Source organism: Poromitra crassiceps, assembly GCF_964638095.1.
Source record: "Poromitra crassiceps genome assembly, chromosome: 28".
In the NCBI taxonomy this organism is placed as follows: domain Eukaryota; kingdom Metazoa; phylum Chordata; class Actinopteri; order Beryciformes; family Melamphaidae; genus Poromitra; species Poromitra crassiceps.
In genome coordinates, this window is record NC_139651.1 from 19,121,509 (window position 1) to 19,149,331 (window position 27,823).

The 27,823-nt window shown below is 44.7% G+C and overlaps 1 protein-coding gene across 1 annotated transcript in view; it reads left to right on the forward strand.

Moving 5' to 3' along the window:
- The window catches only part of fam189a1 (family with sequence similarity 189 member A1), a gene marked incomplete at both ends in the record, with an annotated part of 116,971 nt that extends 90,907 nt beyond the window's left edge, over positions 1-26,064 (forward strand). The window contains 9 exons of the mRNA XM_083662277.1: positions 4,552-4,683; positions 12,086-12,193; positions 14,389-14,549; positions 19,382-19,517; positions 20,999-21,077; positions 21,180-21,989; positions 22,201-22,272; positions 23,098-23,405; positions 25,858-26,064. Of these exons, the coding sequence (XP_083518403.1) occupies positions 4,552-4,683; positions 12,086-12,193; positions 14,389-14,549; positions 19,382-19,517; positions 20,999-21,077; positions 21,180-21,989; positions 22,201-22,272; positions 23,098-23,405; positions 25,858-26,064 (2,013 nt within the window). The remainder of the gene's footprint in view (positions 1-4,551; positions 4,684-12,085; positions 12,194-14,388; positions 14,550-19,381; positions 19,518-20,998; positions 21,078-21,179; positions 21,990-22,200; positions 22,273-23,097; positions 23,406-25,857) is intronic.
- Positions 26,065-27,823: the final 1,759 nt, after the last annotated feature.

Sequence of the window (27,823 nt, forward strand, 5' to 3'; positions counted from 1 at the left end):
GCGCACGCAGGGGCCAGCGCTGCTGGTTGTAGCTAAAAATATTATTCTGCCAAACAAAATTCCCTGGCCTAAACTGTTTTATTGAAGGAAATTATTTTTGAGGTGTGACTACATTAGAAAAGATTAGCTTCAGAGTCAGTGATGTGCTTGAAATGATTAATTTCACAAAAGGCCAATTATCTCAGCTTCTAGAAAAAAATTGCTTTTTTTGGATGAATCAAGCTATCTTCTCCGGCTCATAACTAAAGAACGGAAAATGGGATCAATAAACTTTTTTTTGCAGATGATAGAATAGAGTCTCATCGTTCTTTGTGCGTGTTCAGTGTTTACATAGTAATATCACACAATATTCTGTGGGCCTCGAGAAATCACTGAAAACGCTCTGAAACTCTGGCACTGGGAGCGTCCGTTCTCCAAAAGTGGCTGGCACTCAATGAGTTAATGAGTGCCAAGGACGAGTATGTTCGTCAATTCAGATACTAACGTAGAGTGCCAAGGACGAGTATGTTCGTCAATTGCGTTTTTTGACGGTGTGACGTGGATCAAAGCCTTAGGCATCTCCTGTACAAATATTGTAGCTATTGAAGGTATATAACCTATTTTACGGACTCATTAGGTGGCGACAGTGCTCTCCAGATTAGAGAAAGGTCCGGAAAACAGCAGGAAAAAGCCCCGTGATGAAAGAGAAACCGCTCATGCTGCAGCCAGAGCCATATAGATTGCTCTGGCTGGAGTTAACGTTGGCTGCGAACAGCAGTCAATTCACGCCCACAACTGAGCCCCTCTGCCTCTGTCTGTCTGTCTGCATAGTTTCTCCACACGATTAGCCGCCAGAAAAGCAGCACCCGACGCCAAAGGGCCAAACCATTCTCAGCAGTCCGGTTTGGCTTTTCCGTGTCGCGCTGGGAGCCGGCGCACAAAAACGGAGCGCTCCGAAAATAGACTGGGTGCGTGAGGCTGTGTGTTAGTGTGGGGAGGAGTTTGCAGCTGAGGGGGGGGGAGAGGGGGGTGGGGCACGCAGGGCACCACACAACTACACCACGTCACTACATCAGAAAATATTAGCTTCAGACTCAGTGAATGTGCTTGAAATGCTTCATTTCACAAAAGGCGGAATAACTCAGCTTCTAATTTGAAACGCCTGTATTTGCTCAAAACAACCTATCTTCTCCGGCTCATAACTAAAGAACGGAAAATGGTATCAATAAACTTTTTTTTGCTGATGATACAATAGAGTCAGCTCGTTCTTTGTGCGTGTTCGGTGTTTACATAGTAATATCACACAATATTCTGTGGGCCTCGAGAAATCACTGAAAACGCTCTGAAACTCTGGCGCTGGGAGCGTCCGTTCTCCAAAAGTGGCTGGCACTCAATGAGTTAACTGGGTGTTTACTGATTAAATGTTTAAGCTTTTTTAAATATATATAACCAATTGCAAATTATTACAATTACCAAACAGATAAAAAGTAGATTATTATATTGAAATGTTATTTTAGATTAAGAATGTTAATTTTCTATACACAATACATTTTAATGTAATTCCACAACGTTTATTTTTGTCCCTCGGCCCTCCACCCAGATTGAGTTTTGGCCCTTCTTGGGAAAGAATTTGGGCACCCCTGCTCTTAACCCTCATCTCCTCTCCTACCACAGCCTCTACGCTACAAAAAGAAACTTCACCTTGGCTTCCCATACATTACAGAGCTCATGAAATCTTGCTTTTCTTGATTGAGTACCTTGATTTGATGCATGTCCAGGATGTTGTGACATCATGTTGTGACATCATGTTGTGAGATCAGGCAATGAGGGATCATTCAAAAGTCTCAACCAGTGGAACAGGAGTCAGGGACAGAAAGGCTCTTTTTATTTGATGGGGTGGGTGCGGAGGAACGGGGTTGTTTAGAAATCGGATTTATTTTTTATTTTTTATAAATGTATATTTAAGCCTGCCCAGAGCAATCTAGTAGGAGAGTGGCACCAGCGGAGGTCCAAAATGCGTGACATGTAGCCAATGAGGCAATAGGCAGGAAGGAGGCTCGTGCTACGTTTGAATGATAAAATAAAGCATTTGATTCTTTAGACCCTTTCAAAGTACATCACAAACGGTCCATTTTGCTGCAACTCGACAGCGCTGCTTAATCCAGAACCTTAATCCAGAACCTTAATCCAGAACCTTACGTCCGGTCACTTTTGTGAGGTAAAAACTGGTCCATTGGCTCTGTGCCTACCTGTGCAGCATGAGGTCATCATGAAACATTTTAATCGCTGATGTAACGGCGTTGTGTTTGGTGGTAATTGCAGCGACCCATGTTAAGGGCTTAGCCCAGGGGTGGATTCGAACTGCCGACCTCCGGCTTGCTGGACGGACACGCTAACCACTTCACCAAGAGAGCCAGCTCCCTTGGCGGAGCTGATTAACGTGCCTTTATACTGGGGGAGTGAGTTGAATCAACCTACTGGCTACCACTCAGTTACACTGACACCACCTTAAAGAGAAAGCAACAACATCACATCATATCAGTTTGTAAAGATCATCTCTTGCTCAGCATTGATATTGATATGACATATTAGAGTTTGGAATAGAGTTCCCACTTTACACAGACAAAAAACACAAGTGAATGATTCCTTTTCAATAATTATCTGCTACTTTAGACTAATTCCATGGATCATCTTCTTGTGCTTAATGGGGATGGATTTCCTGATCAAGTCATCTGCAAATTGTTCATCCTGGGGCATTTGCTAATGGTATCGTGTGTAAAATCTCTTCATCTAGTAGATTGCCTCACAGATCAAATACAGATCCAGCCACTCTGCCACACTGCTATTAATATGTCTGTGTGACTGATCACCCGCTGGAGCTCCAGCTTTAATTATGAAGAAAAACATCTTCATCCTCCATCTGGAGGAGAGCTTACTGCTTCCATTTGTCTGCTGTAGTAGCATTCTTTTTAGCTGTGACCAGCAGCTCTATAGGTCATGTGACCAGCAGCTCTAGAGGTCATGTGACCAGCAGCTCTAGAGGTCATGTGACCAGCAGCTCTATAGGTCATGTGACCAGCAGCTCTATAGGTCATGTGACCAGCAGCTCTATAGGTCATGTGACCAGCAGCTCTATAGGTCATGTGACCAGCAGCTCTAGAGGTCATGTGACCAGCAGCTCTATAGGTCATGTGACCAGCAGCTCTATAGGTCATGTGACCAGCAGCTCTATAGGTCATGATGTGACCAGCAGCTCTATTCACCTTATTCTTTGCCCACACATGGACGCTTCCGCATTACGTCATTCCGTAATAGTATTTCCGTTTTGACTTGCCAAAAACCCCGCAGGCAAAATGGCCGCGCACACTCCGCATCTAAACTGACAGAATTACTCCGCCATAAACTAACATATCTTGGCCAATACGTATGTAACATGCAAAATAAAACAACCCGTAATATCTTAATTTTATGTAGAATGCAGAGGATATGTAACTGTTTAGTTAAACTTGCATTCCAGGAATATTGTGCTCTTAAGATGACGTTAGTGGAGTCGAGGCTGTTGCGTCCTGAAACCCACTAGCGTAACCTATGTGCGATTCGAAATAGCGCATCCGAGATAGAAACGTTATGAATATAGCCACGTTATAAACAACAAACTAACGCTGGTGATCCGTATGGAAACAGTGTTACTCGAAATGGTTAAAAGTTATTATCAATTTGGTCATTCAGTGGCATTTTACTGCCATATAACATAACTAACTAGTGGCCACAGAAGGCAACTAGCGCTGAACCGGAAGAACAAATACGTTTGCGTTGAACGCGGAAGAGAGAAAAAGGGGGCGTGGTGAATAAGGTGAATAGGTCATGTGACCAGCAGCTCTATAGGTCATGTGACCAGCAGCTCTATAGGTCATGTGACCAGCAGCTCTATAGGTCATGTGACCAGCAGCTCTAAAGGTCATGTGACCAGCAGCTCCCCCCGGAGAGCCTCGCCTAGTCGTGACTGAAATACGAACGTGCTCATCATCTCCTCTCCCCAATGTAATTAACCCATACTTGTTGGGTTCACGTCCTGCTTTCTCTTAATCTGGGTCGCACAGTAGAGGTATCTTGTACCTCATCTCTCCCTTGGTAGCTCCTCACATCTCACAGCCTCGCTCCTGTTGTACGCTTTGGATCAGCCATGTGCTCCTCTTCATCACATGTATCTCAGGTATCACAGCATCAAATGTGTCTTTCATCTCATGATGAAGCTTTGTCTCTTCTTGCATTCATATCTTTCATATGTATATATATATCTATATATCTATCTATCTATCTATCTATCTATCTAATCTATCTATATATATATACTGTATATATCCACAAACATCAGAACACCAAGCTAGAGGCCTAGGTCTGATTTGTGTGTGTGTGTGTGTGTGTGTGTGTGTGTGTGTGTATGTGGCGTGCATGCATGAGTGTGTGTGTGTGTGTGTGTATGTGGCGTGCATGCATGAGTGTGTGTGTGTGTGTGTGTATGTGGCGTGCATGCATGAGTGTGTGTGTGTGTTCTCCCCTGCTCTCCCCCAGCTCAAGTTTGACAGCGACGGCGTGTGTGTGTGCTGCGAGCTGCAGCATCAGAGCTCCAGCTGCAACAACCTGGGAGACACGCTGAAGCTCAACCCGCTGAGGGACTGCGACACCATACGCCTGCGCCTCAAGGTCAGAGCCTGTTTGTGTGACAAGATTCATGTTTCCACTTACTAAATGCAAAACTTATTCCTCCCCAGATTTGTCCATAAAAATAATTTTGTGACCAAAGTAATATATAGCCTTATAGTAGTAACGAGGGGAAAAGGGTTATTTGATCAACTGAGCAATGGCTATTCATGTCTTGCTGTGATTGAGTGAGACATTAGCCAGCATTTAAAATCAATGTAAATGTTCTAGAAACCCCCAGAAGGCCCACATTTATGATGTAACAATTTAAAAATGGCTAGCTTCCTCTAGGATTTTTTTCTTTTCTTGTGGAGGTGGGGGGACAGGGTTTTGTTGTTGTGGGTGGTAACCTTGTTGTTGTGGGTGGTAACCTTGTTGTTGTGGGTGGTAACCTTGTTGTTGTGGGCGGTAACCTTGTTGTTGTGGGCGGTAACCTTGCGAGGCAGCTGGATTCACGCGAGATCATGAGATCATGATCACATGACAAATCCATCTTGCCACGCTCTAATCTATTAGATTAATCTATTGGTTTGAATCTGAACCACCAGTGGTCCTATGAGGCGCTAGGGGCGGGGTTTAGATGTGACGACAGCGAGAAGCGAGCCCGTGATACCAGGTGGTTATGTGAAACAAACCATGTGGCAGAGTCAGGTTACGTGGGTGGTGTGTGCTGGCAATCAGAGTCAATATCAATAGGTAATAAAAAAATGAAGTGACGGGGCGGTGGCGCAGTGGTAGCGCTGTCGCCTCACAGCCAGAAGGTCCTGGGTTCGATTCTCACCTGGGACGCTGTGAGCGGTGCCCACCGCCCCGAGGTGGGCACCGCCTGGGTGGGGTCATCAAAAGGGCCTTTCTGGGTGGAGTTTGTATGTTCTCCCCGTGCCCCCTGGGGGTTTCCCTTATAGGAACCCTTCACCAAAACATGCAATATCCTGGTTGCTGAAGTGGTGCCTCCTCTGGTCGTTAAGGGCGCCTGTTCAGAGGGAGGGGAACTCGTTCGAATAGCGTGATCCTCCCACGTGCTATGTCCTACCGGTGAAGCTTCCCGTCAGGTGAAAAGAAGCGGCTGGCTAACTGCCCATGTCTCGGAGGAAGCATGGAGCCAGTTTCGGCTCTCCCCAGATCGGCAGAGGGTGGAGCAGCAACCAGGATAAATAAATTAAAATTAGCACTAATAGAAAATAGAAAATTAGAAATTAGATAAAAAAAGAATAATACAAAAATAAAAAATAAAGTGACACTTGACTGCAAAGCAAACTTGAACTGGAAAATGATTTCACAACATATATTAATATTAATAATAATTAGTTGGCCATGAACATCAATAGAGAATACACTGCAAATATAAAATTGATCTAACTTAACATTTGCTCGTTAAATCTACTGTACCTTTGTCTCTCTTCTCTTTCTTTTTCTCTCTCCCTCTCGCCTCGGCCTTATGTCGCCGCGTGTCGCCACTTCCTGTATCCGTCCTTTCAAATTAAAAGCTCTCTGTCGAGTCGTGTAATAGACCCTTCTCACGGGGGCCATTTTGTGTCGAGAAGCCAGGGTAAACACAGGTGCAAGCAAAACACTAATGAGGGTTTCCAAATTCCAATCATGGAAGTTGGAAACCCTCATTAGTGTTTTGCTTGCACCTGTGTTTACCCTGGCTTCTCGACACAAAATGGCCCCCGTGAGAAGGGTCTATTGGGACTTCATGACATTTCATAAAATTGTGATTAGCGGTGGCCATAAAGAAGGTATATAAGGGAAACGGCCGTGTCTGCCAAAATGATATACAGTCTATGCTACAGTACTGTGTCTTTATAGAATGATATACAGTCTATGCTACAGTACTGTGTCTTTACAGTCTATGCTACAGTACTGTGTCTTTAATGATATACAGTCTATGCTACAGTGCTGTGTCTTTAATGATATACAGTCTATGCTACAGTACTGTGTCTTTACTGGATAACGGCGATCAAATGCCTTCATTTCATGTCCCTGATTGATTCTAAAACATTGATAACCAAAGAAATGACTTCCTTGGGTGAAGCACGGTTATGAAAAGAGGAAAGATCAAGAACATTTGTCATTGTGATCATAGCTCATTAAGGAGATATGGGAATTGGTGCCATCAATCGTTATGAAGTGCTAAGGTAGTCACATGTGTTGAGTGATGTCTGATGTTAAAGAGAAAAAGGTGTCATATCTCAGTCCTCAGAGTCCACGGCCGTTTCAGACGGCTGTTAGCGTGTCACTGGATCCTAATGAAGTCATGATGCGGCTGTCATATCCAGTACTTCCTCTGGCAGCGTTATGGGGAATATTAATAATCATAATCAGTCAGAGGCATCTAACTAGATGATAGTGCTCTTAGTTTCTACTTCACTCACTTCACAGTAGCCACTCTTTTCCATTTGGAACTGTTTCACTTCACCGGATCAGTCGACCCGTGAACCGTGGCGACCTTTCAGGTCGCCATTGTAAATAAGAATTTGTTCTTAATGACTTACCTGGTTAAATAAAGGTTAAATAAATCAAAATAAAAAGTCTGGACGTAACACCCACCCACAGAAATAAGGATGTAATCAGACCAATCAGGGACCTGCGACGTACGTAGTTGACAACGTAATTACCGGCGCAGTCAGGGTTGTCGCTGGCAAAACAGTAATGGCGTCCCCCGAAGTAATAAGCGGTAACGTTAACGTTAGTAGAGTAAACACAGCCGTGAGCGCGATTATTGCCGAAATAGACTCAGTTACAGCAATTAAACAAAAACAAGCGTCTGCACCAGCACTCCACTCGGAAGCTCGGCGGAAAAGATGTTTTTGCCCAGCTTCCGAGTGGATTTGGATTGGATTTGACAACACTGATTGGCTGAAGGAGTTGGGTTTTGACAACACTGATTGGCTGAAGGAGTTGGTTTTGACAACACTGATTGGCTGAAGGAGTTGTCAGTGTCTGTCGAGGCCCACTGAAATCGATGGAAGTCCAAGCTGAGCAAAACAGAACGTGAGATCACGTGATCAGGATCACGTGATCAGGATGGTTTTGAACCAGGCTAAACTTTCAACACTATTTCCTGCTTGATCATTTGCACTTCATTCTATTCAGACACTTTTATTGCCATAGCCTAGCTACTGTCCCTTGTTCTTTTCCTCTTGTTGCCGTGGGGCACGTCGGTGTCGAGGAGTCTTCAGATCGTTTGTGATTTCCTGTGAGGAGGCGGGCGGATGTAGAACCTTGGCGGCGCGACACGCTAACCTGAGCACCCCGGGGCCACGCATTGTTTGGAGGTTAAATATCCAGTGAAAAGCATGTGAAACACTTTCCTCAGAGGTCTCATTACATCTGTTAGCCTGGCAGGATTGATGGTGCCTGGTAGTTAGAGTCACCAGGGAAATCACATCAATGTAACCCTCTCACATCTGCCAGGCAGATGCATTTACCACCACAAAACTGAGCTTGGATGTAGCCTTCATTAACATTTCTATTCTTGCCACTTAACAATAAGTGATCACAAACAACTTCACTGGTGAATAACTGTTTGGAAAAATCCTCCTTTTACTTGTTTACAGCCACAAGGAATGACACAGTCGTTTGAGAAACACAAGTTTGTTTCAATATGTGCAGTCTATTCGGTTTTAGTTCACTACATTCAAGGATGTAATTTACACAGAAGGATTTGACGGACCCGTGCACTTTTTTAACCTCTTAAACTCCTCATGGACGTCACGTCCCGCATTGCTGTCTTTCAGAGGCCGCAGGGGGCTCATTCTTAAAGGTCGAGTGATGATACTGGTATCATCTGAAACTAGAAGACCTAGGGAATCCATTGGTACCAACCATGTCATGCTAGCTTGTCAGTAAGGGGGCTAAAGCCGGGTCCACTCTGTCCCAGACGAAAGATGACCAACGTGAAAGAAACGTGGCGATATCTTTGGTCGTGGCTACGAAGCGGTGGTCCTGCGTCGCACTGTGAGAGAGGTCCAATAGAAACGCTGCATGATCATATCAGTAGATGCTAGTACCGGGAAATGCTAAATGCTAGTAGATGCTAATAATAAAAATACTTAAAGGAACACTCCGCCCATTTTCAACCAGCTTTGTATCATTAGAACATCAGTAGTATATCAGAAAACTGTAAACTGTTTTGAAGTCTGTCATTTAATTTGACAGTTATTGAGTGTTAAAGTGTGGACCAGTGACATCACTGGTCCACACTAACTCAAATTAATAACTCATTAACTCAAATCAACTCTCAATAACTGTCAAACATTCTGTCATTCATCTAGTTTGACAGTTATTGAGAGATGATTTGAGTTAATGAGTTATTCATTTGAGTTAAGGACTCCTAAATATCGCACTATGCCAACAGATCTGTACAGCGTGAAGTTGTTATCCTGTATAAGCAGCTCTTTGGAGGATAGACCGCCCGTATAGCCTCCTTTTCCTCACATCCCACTGTGTGAGTCCATACTGCCCTTTTCTTGCTAACAGCGCCAACAGCACACAGAAAATGTTTTGTTTTGATTGAGAGCCCTCCTCCTCCCCGTGTCCCTGGCAAACCCTCTGCTTGGTCTTAACAAACAGACTGTGACAGACACCAGCCGGAGAACTGTGGCCAGCCCCTCAACCAGCTCGGCAACATTTCACCAATAGAGACACTGTGGAGCGCGTCGTCATTCAGAAACTACGCCCAAAACGGGGGAAAACACAAACTCCCGTCCAATCCTGGCGTTCTCCTATGTCGCGTGCATGGTCGGTGTTGCACAAAAAGATCTTATATACGGAAGATGAACACTCCAACTTACATTATCTTCTGGCCAATTCTCAATGGCTTCCTTTTTTTGCTCGGGAGTACAAAAAAACTTTAACTGGAGATTTTTTACATTTGTTGTCTGCGCAGCCCCACCACACAACATGTTTAATGTTTAATTCAAGGAAATTATGATGGTCTATGGGAGCGAACGGAGCTTTTCCCCCGTGATGGGCATGGCCTATTTCATGCAGTGTCTCTGTGTATCTGTGTGCTGTGTGGCTCCTCTCTCAGTTCAACACAGCAACAGGCTGCTGAGAGCAAAGACCCTGGTAGTGGCTTCATCCCTGTGGTGTTACCTGGCTGTACTCTCTTTCACCCCCCCCTCGCCCTCCCCCTCAAATTCAAATTCAAACTAGCTTTATTGGCATGGTAAGTTAGAAACTCATATTGCCACAGCAGTACAGCCAATTAACACAGATGATTATACAACAATATGCAAATAGCAATCATAATACAGTATAATAAAAACATTGAATAGCAAAAACATTCCGGTAGATATAATATGACACGGGGAGCGCTCTCTCTCTCTCTCTCTCCCTCTCTCTCTCTCTCTCTCTGTGTCTCTCTCTCTCTCTGTGTGTCTCTCTCTCTCTCTCTCTCTCTCTCTCTGTGCCTCTCTCTCTCTCTCTCTCTGTGTCTCTCTCTCTCTCTCTCTCTCTGTCTCTCTCTCTCTCTCTCTGCGCCTCTCTCTCATCTTTTCACGTTGTCAGACTGTTATCTGAGTGATTGTATAAGTAAATGTGGAGTGACAGTGGCAGGCTGCACTACTTGTGTACTTATAATGAGAATGAGAACAGATGGCGAACCCCATGGAAGACAACAGCAATGCTTGTTATTTTGAATATGTTAGAGAGCTATATTATGAATGCTGAACTAGTTTACCTAACCCTATAATGTATATCAGTAACATTATTATTATTATATTAATATATATTATATGACTCACCCTGAGACGGCCATACAAGTTGTTCTCTCTCACACCCACACGTCCTGCTTGCCAAATTCTTTCTATTCTGAAAGTCAGGCAGTGATGTTCTTCACTGGCCCAGAAGATGAAGTCATGCGGTACTGTTATTATTATAGCTTCATTTGGTAACAGATATCAACTTAATGTGCTTTAAAAGTAGATGTTATTATAGCTTCATTTGGTAACAGATATCAACTTAATGCGCTTTAAAATTAGATGTTATTATAGATTAGCTTCATTTGGTAACAGATATCAACTTAATGTGCTTTAAAAGTGGAGCCTTTATTTCCCACCTTCATGGTGGAATAACAACAGCAGCAGCATAATTGAATTGAAGTCATAATACGTGTATTTTCCTGATTCGGAGCACTGAGCTAGTATTTCACTGGCATGTGCATTTATTTTTTGCTGACAAATTCAATCCTGGTTTGTATGTCTGTTAACTGCTCTGCCACAGTGTGATGCTGTATAACGATGCCTGTGCTTTGTGTGTCTGTTAACTGCTCTGCCACCGTGTGATGCTGTATAACGATGCCTGTGCTTAACCTTGAATGTTTATGAGGCTGTTATCCCTCTTGAGTGATGGCATTATACCTATATTCATATTCATGAGGGGTGAATATGTTTTGCTCTCGGGTGAAAAGACGTTACATGATCACATTTGTGTACATTTGTTTTATTTTCAGAGTGTTAATGAAATGCCAAACAGTGCAGATTTGATTCTCACTGAGCCCAGAATGAGTGTTGTATGATCTTCCTCCTAAAGGAGTGTTCCTTCCCCTGCAGTACCACTCTGAGTCTGCTGGGCTTTTTTTTAAACTTGGTGACCTTACTGATGATGTCATTGCTGTTTGTGTCCTTACTGATGATGTCATTGCTGTTTGTGTCCTTACTGATGATGTCATTGCTGTTTGTGTCCTTACTGATGATGTCATTGCTGTTTGTGTCACCACCTTACTGATGATGTCATTGCTGTTTGTGTCCTTACTGATGATGTCATTGCTGTTTGTGTCACCACCTTACTGATGATGTCATTGCTGTTTGTGTCACTTTCGGTCCCTTTCTTTCTTCTCTCCTGTTCCCTCTCTTTGTTGTCGTGTGGCTGAAGTCATTGCTTATTATAAGCCTCATCTTTGCTGTTCATATGAAACCCTCTTCCCCTCCTCTCTCCTTGTCACTTTCTCTATCCTACACTATTGTTTCTCTCCGTTCCCCTTCTTTTTCACAATTACTCTTTTTTTTTACCATGGCGCCGGGCCAGAAGCCCCACCGGGGTCATAAGATGGAAAAGTCAGGACAGCCGGTCATCGACGTTTAGCGCTTAAAGGGCCGTAGCTAGGGATAGAAAGGTGGTAGAGACTTGGGATTTGAGGGGTGCATAGCATTAGTGGCTAGGGGAATATGGGTGGTGTTGTTGCGGGGGGTGGGGGCATAGGGATAGGAAGGTGGTAGAGAGTCGAGATTCGAAGGATGCGTAGGATTAGTGGCTAGGGGCATATGGGTGGTGTTGGGGGGGGGGAAAGTGGTGCCGTGGTCTAAAAGGTGATTGTTCTCTTTCATCTTCTCACCCTTCTTTCGTTCCTCACCCTGTTCCTCTAACAGCCTCCTCCTCTCCCCTCCGTCTCATATAGGAGCTGCTCTTCAGCGTGTGCGCCCTCAACGTCATCTCCACCATCGTGTGTGCTCTGGCCACCGCCATGTGCTGCATGCAGATGGTCTCCACCGATGTGCTGCAGATGGTGAGTGTGTGACGGAACAGGACCGAGAACAATGGCCGACTCTGTTTGTCTTGCAGTGACCCACCCTGCGGTAGAAACGGCGATAAGAAGCCGTTTCTAGTCTTTATTTACACAGAGAGAAGATCAGGACCATCGGGACGTGTAAACACACCTGGCTCTGTCATGATGATGCCCCACTTCTTCTCTGCTCCAGGATCATGCAGAGTCATGTTTGACTTCTTTATTGCATCCAATTGCAAATATAAGTTCACATCAACAACACAAATAGTGAAGGATAGTCGCCGCAGAACCTCTCTCCGTGCCCTCCTGCATTTCAAAAACGATGTTGGATTTGTGGCCAACGGCACAACGACTCACTGGATTGTTCCTGTCCTCGAAATGACCATCTGTTTATTTCGTTTGACACAATGAGCAAAAGCCTCCTTTGTTCTTCACATCAACATGATGGTCTCCCATTGATGCTTCTGAATAGAGAACAACTGGAACAGTACAGTAACGCTGCCAACTTGTTACCAAACATGAAATCAAGTTGCAGTAGATCAAATGTGTAATATTGGTTACAAGGAGCGATGACATGTTTTATGAGCTGTGCGCTACATTTTGTGGACCCCGAAGCGAGGAAAGGGAAGGCTTAGGGGCTTGCAATAGCCTGTATACTAGAGCTGTGTGGAGGTCTGGGCTTGGCCCTTGTCCCAGGTATACTAGAGCTGTGTGGAGGTCTGGGCTTGGCCCTGGTCCCAGGGCAGCTTATAGAGCTGTGTGGAGGTCTGGGCTTGGCCCTTGTCTCCAGGGCAGCTTGTGGAAATTTGATAGGAACTGATTGGAGTTGGAGCCGGAACAGCAGTCAGACGTAGATATCATCAGGTGAAAAGAGAGAGCTGGGTTTAGACAGAGCAGGACTTGGGCAGGTACAGGCAGGACTTGGCAATACAACAGTGGTTTCAGGACTAAGGTTATTACCAGCTGGGTTAGCGTTTATTGTTTTCAGATTCATATTTGAACATTTAATCAATATTATTACAAGAAATATCTTGTTAAAAAAAATATAAAGGAGCCACACAGAAAATTGAAAGAAGAAAATAAATGAGAATCTAGAAGCAGTAAGTGAAAAAAGTATGCACAGCTTGATATAAAGCTGCAATAGCGACAGTCGGCATGTCTGGGAACGCCCATACAGGCTCTAGGAACGCCCACAATAGACGCTGGGTTAGCTGGCTCAGCCTTGCTGGGGGCGGGGTCAGGGTGGGGTAAAAAAAACCATTCTATCCATTCAGCAAAGTTAGAATTTAGCTGATAGCCCAGCCCCGTCAGACACGATCGGGGATTTAACCACCGCAGTAAACGCACATCTGAGCAGACGTCTTGTATTCTGCTCTAGAACCCCCAAACATGTAGTTTAGAGTCGCAGCACCGTCTTTTGGTGAGTCAGCCCATGAGATATATCGGCGGTTTTACCCCACTCGCACGCCAGCCGTTTAACATTTTGTGGGCGTTCCCAGACTGTCTCTATAGGAAGGCTGCACTGCTTGGGAAAATCTCTGTGAGGAAAGTCTAGCCTGCCTTACTCAACAACTAATGTTGACTCGTTGAGGTGCCCATTAGCAAGGCATTAACCCCAGAACAAGACTGGGTACCCCTTTAAATTACAGGCCATAAATTACAAGTAATGACTGGACATAATTGCGTAATTAGCAAGTAAATTAGACATAATAACTATACCATTTAGAGTGACGGGTAATTACTGAGTAGGCTAATATACAAGTAAAATAGTTCTTGGGTTTCTGTTGTTATTTGAGTAGAGTTTACTTGTGAATATTGTATATCAGTACAGTCAGTACAGCAGTTATATTCTCTAAAATATATATATGTATTCTATATTATGAGCAAATGAAAACCTAATGGAAAAAGATTGTTTCTGTGCTGTTGGCACTTTATGTAATCAAAGGAAGAGAAATCAATGGAGATGGTGTCCTTCTGCACTTTTTCAACTCTTCTTTGTGAGAGAAAAGAAAGTGTGATCGTGCCACTTATCTAATACAATAACCAGTAAAAGCAGGAAGGGTAAAGCAGGACAAAGCTCAAAAGAAACAGCTTAAGAGCTTAGTCAACTGTTCCTGGATCAACAAGGGTTAAAAGAATGACTAAATAACAGAGCTAAGTTATGTATATAATAATGTTTTATTTGTTGCTTTCAGTTCATGCCTCACAGGGCGCGAGCGCTGAACACTGACTGCATGACGCCGCGTGGTACCATCCTGCACCAGACGCTGGACTTTGATGAGTTCATCCCTCCCATTCCCCCACCACCCTACTACCCTCCAGAGTACACCTGCACCCCCTCCATGGATGGACAGAGGTATTATCAATATATATATATATATATAATAATATATATAATATATATAATAGGTATTATCAATGGATGGACAGAGGTGAGTGGAAAGAACACATGCCAAGCATCTTTTGTCGTCGCTGAGAAAAAGCAGTTGATATTGAAGACTTGTTCCCAAACCTGGGTACATAACACCTCATGGCCTCATTTCAATCATGAGAGACTAGTAAGAAAGGTTCAAATAAACTTTAATGATATAATAAACAAATTAGGTTTGGCGTATGACTTCATGATATGATGACGCTCCTCCTGAGATGCGAGAGGAGGGCGTCAGCGATGTATAGGATAGAGCAGTGGTCCCCAACCACCGGGCCGCGGACCGGTACCAGGCCGCAACGCATTTGGTACCGGGCCGCGAGCCGGTCAAATGTTTTTTTTTGTTTTTTTGTTTTTAAATAAACATAGGCTATAATATTATAGGCTGTGTGTGGTAGTTGAAACATAGTTTCAAGTTGACGTTTATTTATGTTTGTAGTTCAAACAAAAACATAAATACTGTATAGGCTACATACAGTACAACACAAAAGGCTGTTATTTACCCTTTGTCGCCACCTGGTGAGTAAATATATATGTAACTAAAACCATTCAAATTGACAACCGGTCCGCAACTTTTTTTCCATGTATCTACCAGTCCTTGGCACAAAAAAGGTTGGGAACCCCTGGGATAGAGAATCCACCCATAGGGTATTCTTCAGGAGTCATGACGTTGTTGGTGGTGGCAGGGGAGGAGGTGGGGCGAAACAACTGCTTCAACGGCGACGACACAAGTGAGGCGTAACAACAAAGTAAAACAAGGACTTATAATACACTTAACCGCTTAGGTGATTGGCTCAGCGGAAAAGCGAGGTAAATGAATGGCTTGAGCTGATTGGTTATTGCCAGAGCGGGAAAAGTGTGGGTGACTGTGAATGGACGGGGCAGAGGCATGAATGAAAGGGGGCGTGCATAGCAATGTTGAGCTGGGAGGTAGTCTTCATTCATGAAATGAGTCTGCAGTGACATCACTATGTGGAAAAGCATTGAATACACAATTTGAGCTACATCAAACGTGTGTACTGGTTAAACAGAACCACCTTAAAATTATGTCTAAATATCATCTCATGTGGAAGAGATTGCAAATTCTTTGTTACTCTCTGAGTGACGGTGTGAAATGAGCAGTTTATATTGTCACTTTATTCCATAAAGTGAGGAATTTTTTGAGGAATCCAAAGGAGCATTATTGAGCAAGGTTATTTAAAATCCTCCAAATGTTGAGTTGATGCTCAATGTTCCCTCCATGAACCACATGCATCTTTGTGAGTGAAAGGGAGAGGTACCCACATTTCCTATGTGTGACACTCCATATGATGGAGATATTTGGGTTATTTCTTCTGTAGTCTAGCGCAGTGGTTCCCAACCATTTTTCTGTTATGTACCCCTTGAGCTGTTTACCATGCCGATAGTACCCCCTCACTCATGTGTTTCCATGATTCTCCTAAAGTTGTTATATTAAACTTATATTAAACTTTTAGTAGGCCTCTCTAACACATCTCATTAAATGAAAATAATTTGAATGACTCCTCTTTAATACAATTTTGACAGTTTTCAATTGGTTCAGTTTTCAATCAGTTTTTATCATTTTGGAAATACATTGTAATCCCAATCTTTCCAAGTACCCCCTGCAAGCTGCTCAGGTACCCCTAGGGGTACACGTACCCCTGGTTGGGAATCACTGGTCTAGCGTACAGTACTGCCTACAGTACTTTCTGCCAGCCCCTCCCATGTTCTTTTAGTTAAACACATACAGTAAGTCAGATAGACCTATAAGATCGGTGTCATAAAACTGGACTTCATTTCAGCAAATCTTATGAACAAACTGTAATCAACCTGTTTTCTGGAATCGTATTTCCCAGACTATTTTTTCTTCTTTTTTCGTCCTTTTATCCTTCCTCCATGGCCCCTGCACATAAATCATGTGACTATAAAACATTTTAGTTCTTCTGGTAAAACTTTTAAAATGCATAAACCAAGCAAATCAAAAGGGGCATTATCCTTGAAAAGTTTATGAACCATTGACAATATTTTGACTATGGGTTTCCAACTCAGTGAATTGAGTGACCTCAACTGAGTATTTAACGGCCATACCCCATGCCCGAGTTTAACAGATAAAATAAAATTGAATCATCTTAAATTGTTATTTGGGTGGTATACTTAAAAGGGATTAATAATTCTGATTTTTTTGATGTGGGGTTGTTATGAGGTACTTGCCATCAGTCAGTGTAGCTACTACATGCAGTAGAAGATCCTGATTTTAAAACTCAAGTCGCGGACTTTTTAAAGAATGTGATGGGTCAATGTCACTGCTTTTCTGTATAAAGTGTTTTTAATATCTTGTATACAACCCCTCCCCACCCAACCCCCTTTTCCTCATTCCTACCTTTTACCCTAACCCCCTCTACCCCCCCCCCCCCCCCCCCCCCATCTCATCTCCCCTTTTTCTTAACTGCTCCAACCCACATTCAATTCCCCTCATGACTGTATTGCCTTTTTATGTTCTTGTTGTGCTTGCGTCTTGTTGTTTTTTGTTTTTATGGATGTTGCCATTTTGGCCAGGTCTTACTCGAAAAAGAGATCTTGGATCTCAAGTAATTTTCCTGGTAAAATAAAGGTGAAAGAAAAAAGAAAGAAAAAGAAGGGAAATCTATTTCCATGACAAAATTATAAAAATTTAACCATCAACCAGCACATTTGGCACACGGAAGGAGTTGACCATGATGCACCGAGGAAAGGTCCTTTCTCCTCTAATCCTCTGGCTTTCTCAGAGCTTCCCAGCTCTTCATTCCTGGCCTAACCTTGGCCATCCACAAAGCTCTTTAGTCATGGGCTAAGACACATTGAGAAGGGACCTGCTGACTGAAGAAGCAAACACATCAGAAGCTGTTGGTGAGGACTCCAGAGCTTGAATGACAAACTGCACAATCTCTTTTGTCACCTGTCACTCTGTGTTTCATCCACCCACCATGGGCGTTTCCTGCATTCGCTTACCCAGTGTTTGTATTCAAAATCAATCCTACGGAGACTTTGTAGCCATATATATCTGAATATATATGTATATATATATATATATATATATATACACATCACTTACATCTATGACTTCTTCTCATTGCTATGGCTACTTGTCCATTTTCAGTGCAACCACCACAAGACATTTCCTATGAAATAGCAAATGGACCGCCGCCGAAAACAGAGAAAAATCAAAATCCATCACATTAAGCAGTGTCTGATTAGACAGAATCATCTGACTGTGATCAACGCATGCAGTACTCTCATCAACACATGCAGTACTCTCATCAACACATGCAGTACTCTCATCAACACATGCAGTACTCTCATCAACACATGCAGTACTCTCATCAACACATGCAGTACTCTCATCAACACATGCAGTACTCTCATCAACACATGCAGTACTCTCATCAACACATGCAGTACTCTCATCCATCAACACATGCAGTACTCTCATCAACACATGCAGTACTCTCATCAACACATGCAGTACTCTCATCAACACATGCAGTACTCTCATCAACACATGCAGTACTCTCATCAACACATGCAGTACTCTCATCAACACATGCAGTACTCTCATCAACACATGCAGTACTCTCATCCATCAACACATGCAGTACTCTCATCAACACATGCAGTACTCTCATCAACACATGCAGTACTCTCATCCATCAACACATGCAGTACTCTCATCAACACATGCAGTACTCTCATCAACACATGCAGTACTCTCATCAACACATGCAGTACTCTCATCAACACATGCAGTACTCTCATCAACACATGCAGTACTCTCATCAACACATGCAGTACTCTCATCAACACATGCAGTACTCTCATCAACACATGCAGTACTCTCATCAACACATGCAGTACTCTCATCAACACATGCAGTACTCTCATAAACACATGCAGTACTCTCATCATGCAGTACTCTCATCATGCAGTACTGTCTCTCATCCATGGTCAGCTCTGAGCATTTTGCTCTGCTAAGCAGCTGTGACATCCATGCTTCTCCGTTGTGGTTAAAGATCCATTGAGCCCTCCCCTCCCTCCCTCCCTCCCTCCCTCCCCTCCCTCCCTTCCTCCCTCCCTCCCTCCCTCCCTTCCTCCCTCCCCTCCCTCCCTCCCTCCCTCCCTCCCTCCCTTCCTCCCTCCCTCCCTCCCCTCCCTCCCTCCCTCCCTCCCTGAAGAGAGTCTCCTCCATCTTCTCAGCCTTTGCGACAGAGAGAGTGCTGCTGCTGATGAAGCCGTTTGGCAGGCGGCCACATCTGTTTGTCAATTATGCCATAAATATAAACAAGCCTGAAGAAGCCTTTATAGAGTGTCCCTCTGCCCCGGGCCGGGGAGGTGTCATGACATCATCGTGCCCGGGCCCGCGGATGATTGGTGGGATCTGGCAGGTTCTGTGTCATGCTCTGCCACTTTAGAGGAGAACGGGCTTGTAATTAAAAGATACGACCGCTCGCATGACTGCCTCCTCTTAATTGCCAGCGTATGAAACAGCACATAGAATGATACAGCGTGTGTGTCTGAGGCTGGATTGGAGCATTGGGGATATTATGGGATACAAATGATATTTTGGCCATTAGTGTCTCTGAAAATAGAATGATATAGAATTGAATATGCTGTGAAACTAGGACTAAGTGCTCTCTGTGCTCTCGGTGTCCCAGTTGTTCTAGATATGACTTGAATTGTTTTTTCTCATTTGGGTGAACCTGTGTTTTTTTGTGTGTCTCTGACAGAGGTCTGCACCTGGACTTCCCCCATTCTCCATTCAGTGCCATCTACGGGGTGCCAATTAACAGCCCAGGGACTCTGTACCCGACTGACCTGCCCCCTCCATACGAGTCCGTGGTGGGGCAGACCCCTGCCAGCCAGGTGAGTAACACCAGCGTGCCCCCGTCTCTAAAGCAGGTAACTGAGCACAGGACACAACCTTCATTCAATATGGAGGTCAGACACCTTCATCCACTTTGAAACATGCATTTTACATACATTTAATGTGACTTCATCATAGCTTCCTAACAGAATGCCATCACAGTGCTTGCTGCTCAAATCCCCTCTTAAATCATTAGTCTCCTGTTGTAAATTTGAAAAATGTCCTGTTGGTTTTCAGCGAGTTTTTATGTTTTGAGAAGTTAATCAGTCAATCATTCAGACCATTCCAACAGCTTTCATAGTCTCATCTGTAACGGACGACTCCTTTGACTGTCATGTTGAACTGATCACAGCTGTTCTCCGGCTGAAAAGAGGCTCCGACTCTCATCTCATTGTTGGCAATTACAAATGACTGGTTGACCGGCTGAGGGACAGTCTTGATCTTCAAGTGCATTTTTAATCATGTAACACCTTGTAATCATGACACTTTAAACAGCGTCTTCAGATCACAAAAGAATGTTTTCTCGCCTGCACTGGATTTGAAGTGTCGGTGGGTATGCTAGCTGGATGGTGGGTATGCTAGCTGGATGGCTGACGGAGGCGGGGCAGTGCGGAGGGAGAGATTGATTGGTTGACTGGCTGATTGATTGGTTGACTGAAGGAACAGCCAGAGGGTAGAGATGCATTTTTGAAATTCAGATGATTATAATTTCAGGCCATGACATGACATTTTTAAAAAGATGTATTCAGTCATACACTGTGAACGGCATGGTGTTCAATGTAATTAAAGCTGCTCATTCACCATGGAGATGATCCAGCAGTGTACCTACCCCTTCAACTAAGGAATTGTGATTTGCTTGGATGCTGTGGTCTTACAGAGCCCTCTACAGGCCAAACGGTGGTACTGTATTGAGGGTGAGGTGTCAGACATGAGTTGTTAGCGCAAAGAGTAGTGACAGAGGATATAGTGGAACTCCAGCATCTATAATTCAGATGTTAGATTGGTTTACTGTCATGCCTGAGAGAGAGAGAGAGAGAGAGAGAGAGAGAGAGCGAGAGAGAGAGAGAGAGGGGTTTGTACTCTCTGTATACCTGCATTTGCTCTCAACTACAAAAAATGTGGATGTTGCTGTCAATGAAGTAAGTTGGAGTGTTCATCTTCCGTATATACAATCTTTTTGTGCAAGACCCGACCATGCACGTGACATAGGAGAATGCCAGGATTGGAGGGGGGGTTTCTGTTTTCCCCCGTTTTGGGCGTGGTTTCTGAATGCAGTGTCTCTATGGCCTTTGTGCCAGTGGCATGTGGCCTTGTGCCCTAGAAATGCGACGTCGAAAGCCAGATGGCCCTAAAATGAGGGAATCCTCCCCACCCTGCTGCCGTAGTAACATGATCAGCAAACAAGTGTTGTGAGACCTAAACCAGCTCCTCTCCATCCTGTTCCTCTGTTCCTCTCATTGGTGTGTGGTGTTCTTCACAGGTGACCACCAGCATGGAGCAGCAGGCCACTGAGTCCAGTCTGTGTGAGAGGAACACCACAGCAGGACTCAGCACTCAGGGTAAAGTCTGCTTCCTTTGTGCCCAACCAACATTACACTTTGTTCCCATTGTCACCTGCTGTTGTTGACGTTCGACCTTTGACCCTTCGACGTGCGTTGCAGCCTCGGTGGACAGCGCGTCGCTGATCGTGTCCGAGGTGGCCGACCTGCAGGACCACAGCTGCTCGTCGGAGGACTTGTGCTCCCTGGAGGTCCAGGGCTCGGACTCCTCCACCTACGGCACGCCGCACGCCGCCCCCACCGCCGACGGCAGCTGCACCAGCCTGGAGCTTTGCACGCGGGGCTCCTCGCGTTGCCACCACCGTGGCCCGCGTGGCTCCGCCGCCCGGCCCAGCGACACGGGCTACAGCGAGTCCTCCCACCACACCCACGAGTCGTCTCTCGCCGCGCGCTCCCCGGACTGGTCCTCGGGCAACGTCAGCAATCTGGACCACGAGGATTCCACGGACATCACGCGCGCGTGCGAGGAGCTCCGGGCCGCCATGCACATGTGCGACGAGCTGGCGTCGGCCAAGTACGTGCCGGAGGAGCCGATGCCGAAACCGTCGGCGCCACACTCCCTGATGAAGGCGAGAGCGCTGAGCCGCAAGCTCACGCTCCCCGTCGCTACGCCCCCACCGCCTCAACCCTGCTCCCCCACCTCGCTCGCCTCCTCTGGGGGAACGTCAGCCCTCAGCCCTTTGGCCCCCTCGCCTTCCCCGTCCCCTCCTGCCAAGACCCGCGGCCCCAGGCTGTGCTTCAGTGTTTGGTCGCCCTCCTCCTCCGCCTCACAACCCCCCTCTACCTCAGCCAAAAGTGGCTGCTCGCCCTCAGAGAGACCGCGGGGGCTCCGTGCGGCCAGGAGATACCGCAAGCTGGCGCGCATCGTCCGCTCCACCAGTGACCCCATCTCCTGTTCCTCCACGTCAGGAAGTAAGTCTCGGCAAGAATATTATTCTGAAAGATGTTTGTACTACAGCGTACATACCCCATCGAAATGTTAACCAGTGTGATCTACTTTTCATTGTCCGTGTCATAAAATAGTAGGTTGAAGGTTTCAAGCTCGTAAGAGGCATTGGCATCTTCTGCCGTCTGTCAGTTGGTCTCTCTCGGCGCTCATGAAGGTTCTTGTCTCCCTCTGCAGGCGAAAGTTGTGGCTGCGCCTCTGCAAGTAACCCTCCTGCTGAAGCCTCAGCTCACACGTCACCAGAGCAAGGTAGTGTTGACCAAGTGTGCGTTCATGTAATGGTGGGAAGGTCTGAAGTCAGCTGCTGAACAGTGTTGCTGCTGAACAAACAGTGTTGCTGCTGAACAGTGTGGCTGCTGAACAGTGTTGCTGCTGAACAGTGTTGCTGCTGAACAGTGTTGCTGCTGAACAAACAGTGTTGCTGCTGAACAGTGTGGCTGCTGAACAGTGTGGCTGCTGAACAAACAGTGTTGCTGCTGAACAAACAGTGTTGCTGCTGAACAGTGTGGCTGCTGAACAGTGTGGCTGCTGAACAGTGTTGCTGCTGATCAAACAGTGTTGCTGCTGAACAGTGTTGTATTATTATTTTGTCTGAAAATCAAACACAAAACACAAACTATAAGCAAACGTGGACACTCTGCAGCTTAACAAGCCAATTTAATAAACTTAATTGAAACGAATAGGTTATGATGATGATGGTTAGTCTGGCAAACATGTCATGAAGGAGCATACCTACGCGTTTTCTCACTGTCAGATGACAACTGGATTTTTCCACCATGCTGAGAAGATTAAAAGTTAATATCATAACTCAGAAACTCTCAGACTTCATCATGGGACTTGGACTGGCGTTCACATTGACGTATCTAATAGCACATGAATGCAGGGAAAGATTCCACAGCCATAGGTTATTGTGTAGTTTTAAGTGGAGTTCGGACGTAGCTGATCTTGAGAATGTGTCAATGAGACCATGCTTAAATTTAATGGTTATTTGACTTTTCACAAAAACACATGTCAACTCTGTGACTGTCGTGTGGTATTGTGTTTTTGATCTTCGTTTGTTCCTGGTGTGTCCAGAGCCAGCAGACATCTCAGCAGAAGCAGGAGGCGGAGCTAAAGCCAGTCACGCAGGTGTCAGGAAGCAGCAGAAGGAGGGCAGGAAGTGGCGTGCGCTGCACACACACTCGTCCCACGAGCGCCCACACTCCCTCGCTGACCTGAAGACGTACAAAGACACCAAGATCTTGGTGGCGAAGTTCCTGGAGCATTCAAGCTGCAGTCTACCTCCTGAGGTCCAGCAGGTCGTCAACAGCATTAAGTGTGTCATCAAGTCCGATGAGAAACACATGGAGGAGGCCATTTTCAGTGCCAATGTTATAGATCAGGTAATGCTGTTGGTAATAGATAACGGGTAATAAAATCAATCAATCAATCAATCAATAGAGACGTGTTTACTAGCCAATTTTGGAGAAAGTGGAATTATAGCTTATTGCAGACCATCAATATGTATTCTGGTTTTTACAGAAATATATCTATAAATTGGGACTAATGATGATGATAGGAATATGGTTATAGATCTACCAAGTAATTCTCTGGAACACGTTTTGTCAAAGCAAAACAAACGAAAATCTCACACGGCTGGCTTAACCTCTCCTGTGAGATCTTTCCTAAAGTCCAAGTCAACCTATTCTGCTATTGGGCACTTGTGAAGCAGTTAGGCTATAAGTGAAATGTGCCTAGATCTTTGGATTTTCCATAATAATTGGCATAACGTTCATAATCATAGTGAGTTCCAGTTATGAAAAATAAATGATGCGGACACCTGATACTGATTTTTCATGTGAGAGAGCAGCATCAAAACTACAGTCGCTGTGGATGAGGTATAATAATACTATAATCCTGCATGTGTAACTGCCAGTCAAATTTCAAATTACATTTTTACAAAGGCCAATACTTACAGTGCATATAGCACTGTGCAAAAGTCTTAGGCACCTTAGATTTGAATTTTTAATATTTAAATTTTGTCTTAGATGTTTTTTTGTTTTCTGGATTAATGTGTCAGTAGACCGCCCATTATAGTATTATTATTATTAGTATTGTTATTATTATTATTATTATTATTATTATTATTATTATTAGAAACGTTTTAATTTAATTATTTTGAAAGCATTTTCGCTTGACTTTTATACAGTATGATCAAATACAACTTATTTACATATTGGTTTTCCATGTTAGTGGTGCTTGTTGATGAATTGTTTTCTCTCTATATATCTCTCTCTCACACACACACACACACACACACACACACACACACACACACACACACACACACACACACACACACACACACACACACATAGGGGCATCATGCAAAAAAATGTGGGGGGTTGGGAGCCAGATTTAGAGGAATATCTCATTTTAAATTAACAGACTTAAGCTTAATTTGCGGACTGTCCGGTTTTCGCGGAGCGGAGGCTCTGTGCGGCGAGCACGGCGCTCCGCACAAGCTCTGCGGAGGGACTGCACGGAGCTCCACGCTCCTCTCAAAAAATGTAACTCCGCACTCACTCCGCAGAGCACGCCGCGAGCTCGTGCAGTCAATTCCAAGGCTATGATTGGCTAATGTTTGCTATGGTTTGTATAGGGAAGAAGCCTCCACAAACTGACCAAGTGACCGGCGAAATCAGTGCAAAATGAACGGGTTTGAGCATCGCCATCGCCACATGAGTGAGGGAGCAACATGATCCTTTTCTCAGTTATGAGGGAGCCCATTTTAGAGTGAATAGCCTACAATTTACTACGTCAATAAAAACGATTTGAGATTTATTTAATGCAAAGCACAAAAACAAGAAGACAACAAACTTACTTGCTAAAAACAAACTGAAAATAGCCTACAATTGCACTAGGATTGATTATTCGCCGATATAAATCAGGATCACACACGGAAGAACTGATGTGACATTTGCATTCTCGCTAAAAACACAACAGGAGCCTGGAGGGGGATTCTCCGCTCTCTGCAGACGCTGCACTCCTACCGTATTTACCATAAAAAGATGTGCCTCTGCGGAGAGAACGGTCTTGCCGTGAACACCGTGGACGCCGGACACTCCGCAGTCAGTATAAATTTGCTTTAAGCAGGTGTAACCATAAGGCTATTTTCCAAACTGCTCAGCCTCCTGGAACGATCCATAATCACCAGACTAAGTACATTGCCACTGCCCAGGCTCAATGGACTTGACAAAAAAGGGAGACCACATGTTTCAAAGCAATGTAACACAATGTTTATTTTGGCTGGTATTGCCTTTTCAGAAGGTAGAAATCTTTTCTCTTCCATTAGTCTCATCTAGTGTCCTCTAGAGAGCAGGGGTTCACAACCTTTTTTGTGCCAAGGACCGGTAGATACATGGGAAAAAAAAGTCACGGACCGGTTGTCAATTTTAATGGTTTTAGTTACATATATATTTACTCACCAGGTGGCGACAAAGGGTAAATAACAGCCTTTTGTATTGTACTGTATGTAGCCTATACAGTATTTATGTTTTTGTTTTAACTACAAACATAAATAAACGTCAACTTGAAACTATGTTTCAACTACCACACACAGCCTATAATATTATAGCCTATGTTTATTAAAAAAACAAAAACAAATTGCCTCTCAAAAATCCAATGGGCATGACGCTTCTGCACACACACACACAGTAATTCAGTTCAGTTCACTCACATTCACTTCCCAATGGTAAACAATCCTGCCATAGCATCTAAATACTCCGTTTCCCCCTCTGTCCCCCCCCCCCCCCCTCCCTCCCTCCTCCTCTGTCTCTCTCTTCACCTGCACAGGTAATGACCCAGTCACAGCGTATCATCTGCAGTCCCAGGAAGCGCGCGCACGACGATCTCCACCTGCAGAGCTGCGGTGCTCTGAGCTCTTCCCCTGCGTCCCTGCGCCGACCCAAACACCCCCTACAAATGACGAGCGCCTCTCCCAACCCACTGGACTCCCCCTCCTCTGAACACAGCCGTGTGTGTCGAGAGACCATTCTCTGACCTCTCTCTCCCAAAAGGACTCCAGTCAGGCCTCCCGAGGCCTGACTGGAGCTGCGCTTGAACTGCGCTTGAACTGCGCTTGAACTGTTGAGCTGCGCCGCGAGGGGCCGCACATTTCTGTACAGCGATGAATAGATATTCAGGCATCGTGAAATCTTTCTGTACAGCGATGAATAGATATTCAGGCATCGTGAAATCGTTTCTCTGCACAACGTGACTGCAGTGAAGGCAATCTGAAATGGCCTCATGTCTCATAGTGCCCTGTGAGATGGTAGCAAACTCAGAGCCTGCCAGTGTCTGTAGTGGCTCCTTTCTCATCAGAAAAACTGCAGAATGTTCTCCCTCAGGGGATCTTTTCTACTCACTTTCATCTCTTTAAAACAACAAAAGAAACACAGCTGGTAGCCTGATGAAGTTAGGACCTGGTGACTGGTAGTCTGATGAAGTTAGGACCTGGTGACTGGAAGTCTGATGAAGTTAGGACCTGGTGACTGGAAGTCTGATGAAGTTAGGACCTGGTGACTGGAACCCTGATGAAGTTAGGACCTGGTGACTGGAAGTCTGATGAAGTTAGGACCTGGTGACTGGAACCCTGATGAAGTTAGGACCTGGTGACTGGAAGTCTGATGAAGTTAGGACCTGGTGACTGGAACCCTGATGAAGTTAGGACCTGGTGACTGGAACCCTGATGAAGTTAGGACCTGGTGACTGGAAGCCTGATGAAGTTAGGACATGGTGACTGGAACCCTGATGAAGTTAGGACCTGGTGACTGGAACCCTGATGAAGTTAGGACCTGGTGACTGGAACCCTGATGAAGTTAGGACCTGGTGACTGGAACCCTGATGAAGTTAGGACCTGGTGACTGGAACCCTGATGAAGTTAAGACCTGGTGACTGGAAGTCTGATGAAGTTAGGACCTGGTGACTGGAACCCTGATGAAGTTAGGACCTGGTGACTGGAACCCTGATGAAGTTAGGACCTGGTGACTGGAACCCTGATGAAGTTAGGACCTGGTGACTGGAAGCCTGATGAAGTTAGGACCTGGTGACTGGAAGCCTGATGAAGTTAGGACCTGGTGACTGGAACCCTGATGAAGTTAGGACCTGGTGACTGGAAGCCTGATGAACTTAGGACCTGGTGACTGGAAGACAAAGGAGACTGTGTTGTCAGCATTGTCCTCATGATAAACAGAAAGAACAATGTCTATTAAACTGTGAACTGGATTGACAGGCTGACTGGGCGCTACTCGCCATCTTTTGCAGACTTTGTGGAATTGTTACTGATAGGGTGGTGGATATTTTGTGGTGCCGCTGGTTCAAGAACTTCACAGACGTGGATTATTTAACTTACCTCAGTGTGTTACGATTCTTATCAGTGTTACAATAAAGTATGAGTTTGTATCTTGTGGTTTGCTTTCTTTTTTTCAATGAGTGGTGTGAGACATTGACATTATGTCAATCTGCATCATAGACTGTATAGGGTCTGCATGCAGTGGTGTTGTGAATATCCAGTCAGCTCATTACTATGGTAATGAAGGAGAAACTGTCCGGTAATCTGACAGAAAGACAAACCTACTGCATTCCACTATTTCTATTCATTTATTTTTTATTTGCCATTTGTAGGTTACTTTTAATTGTCATTCTCCATTGAGGACATTTGTGAACAACATTGTGCATGTAAATAACATTTTCTGAAACATAGAAGTAGCTTTTTTTTTTAAATTGATGGACATGAATTTATAAAACAGGAACTTAGACA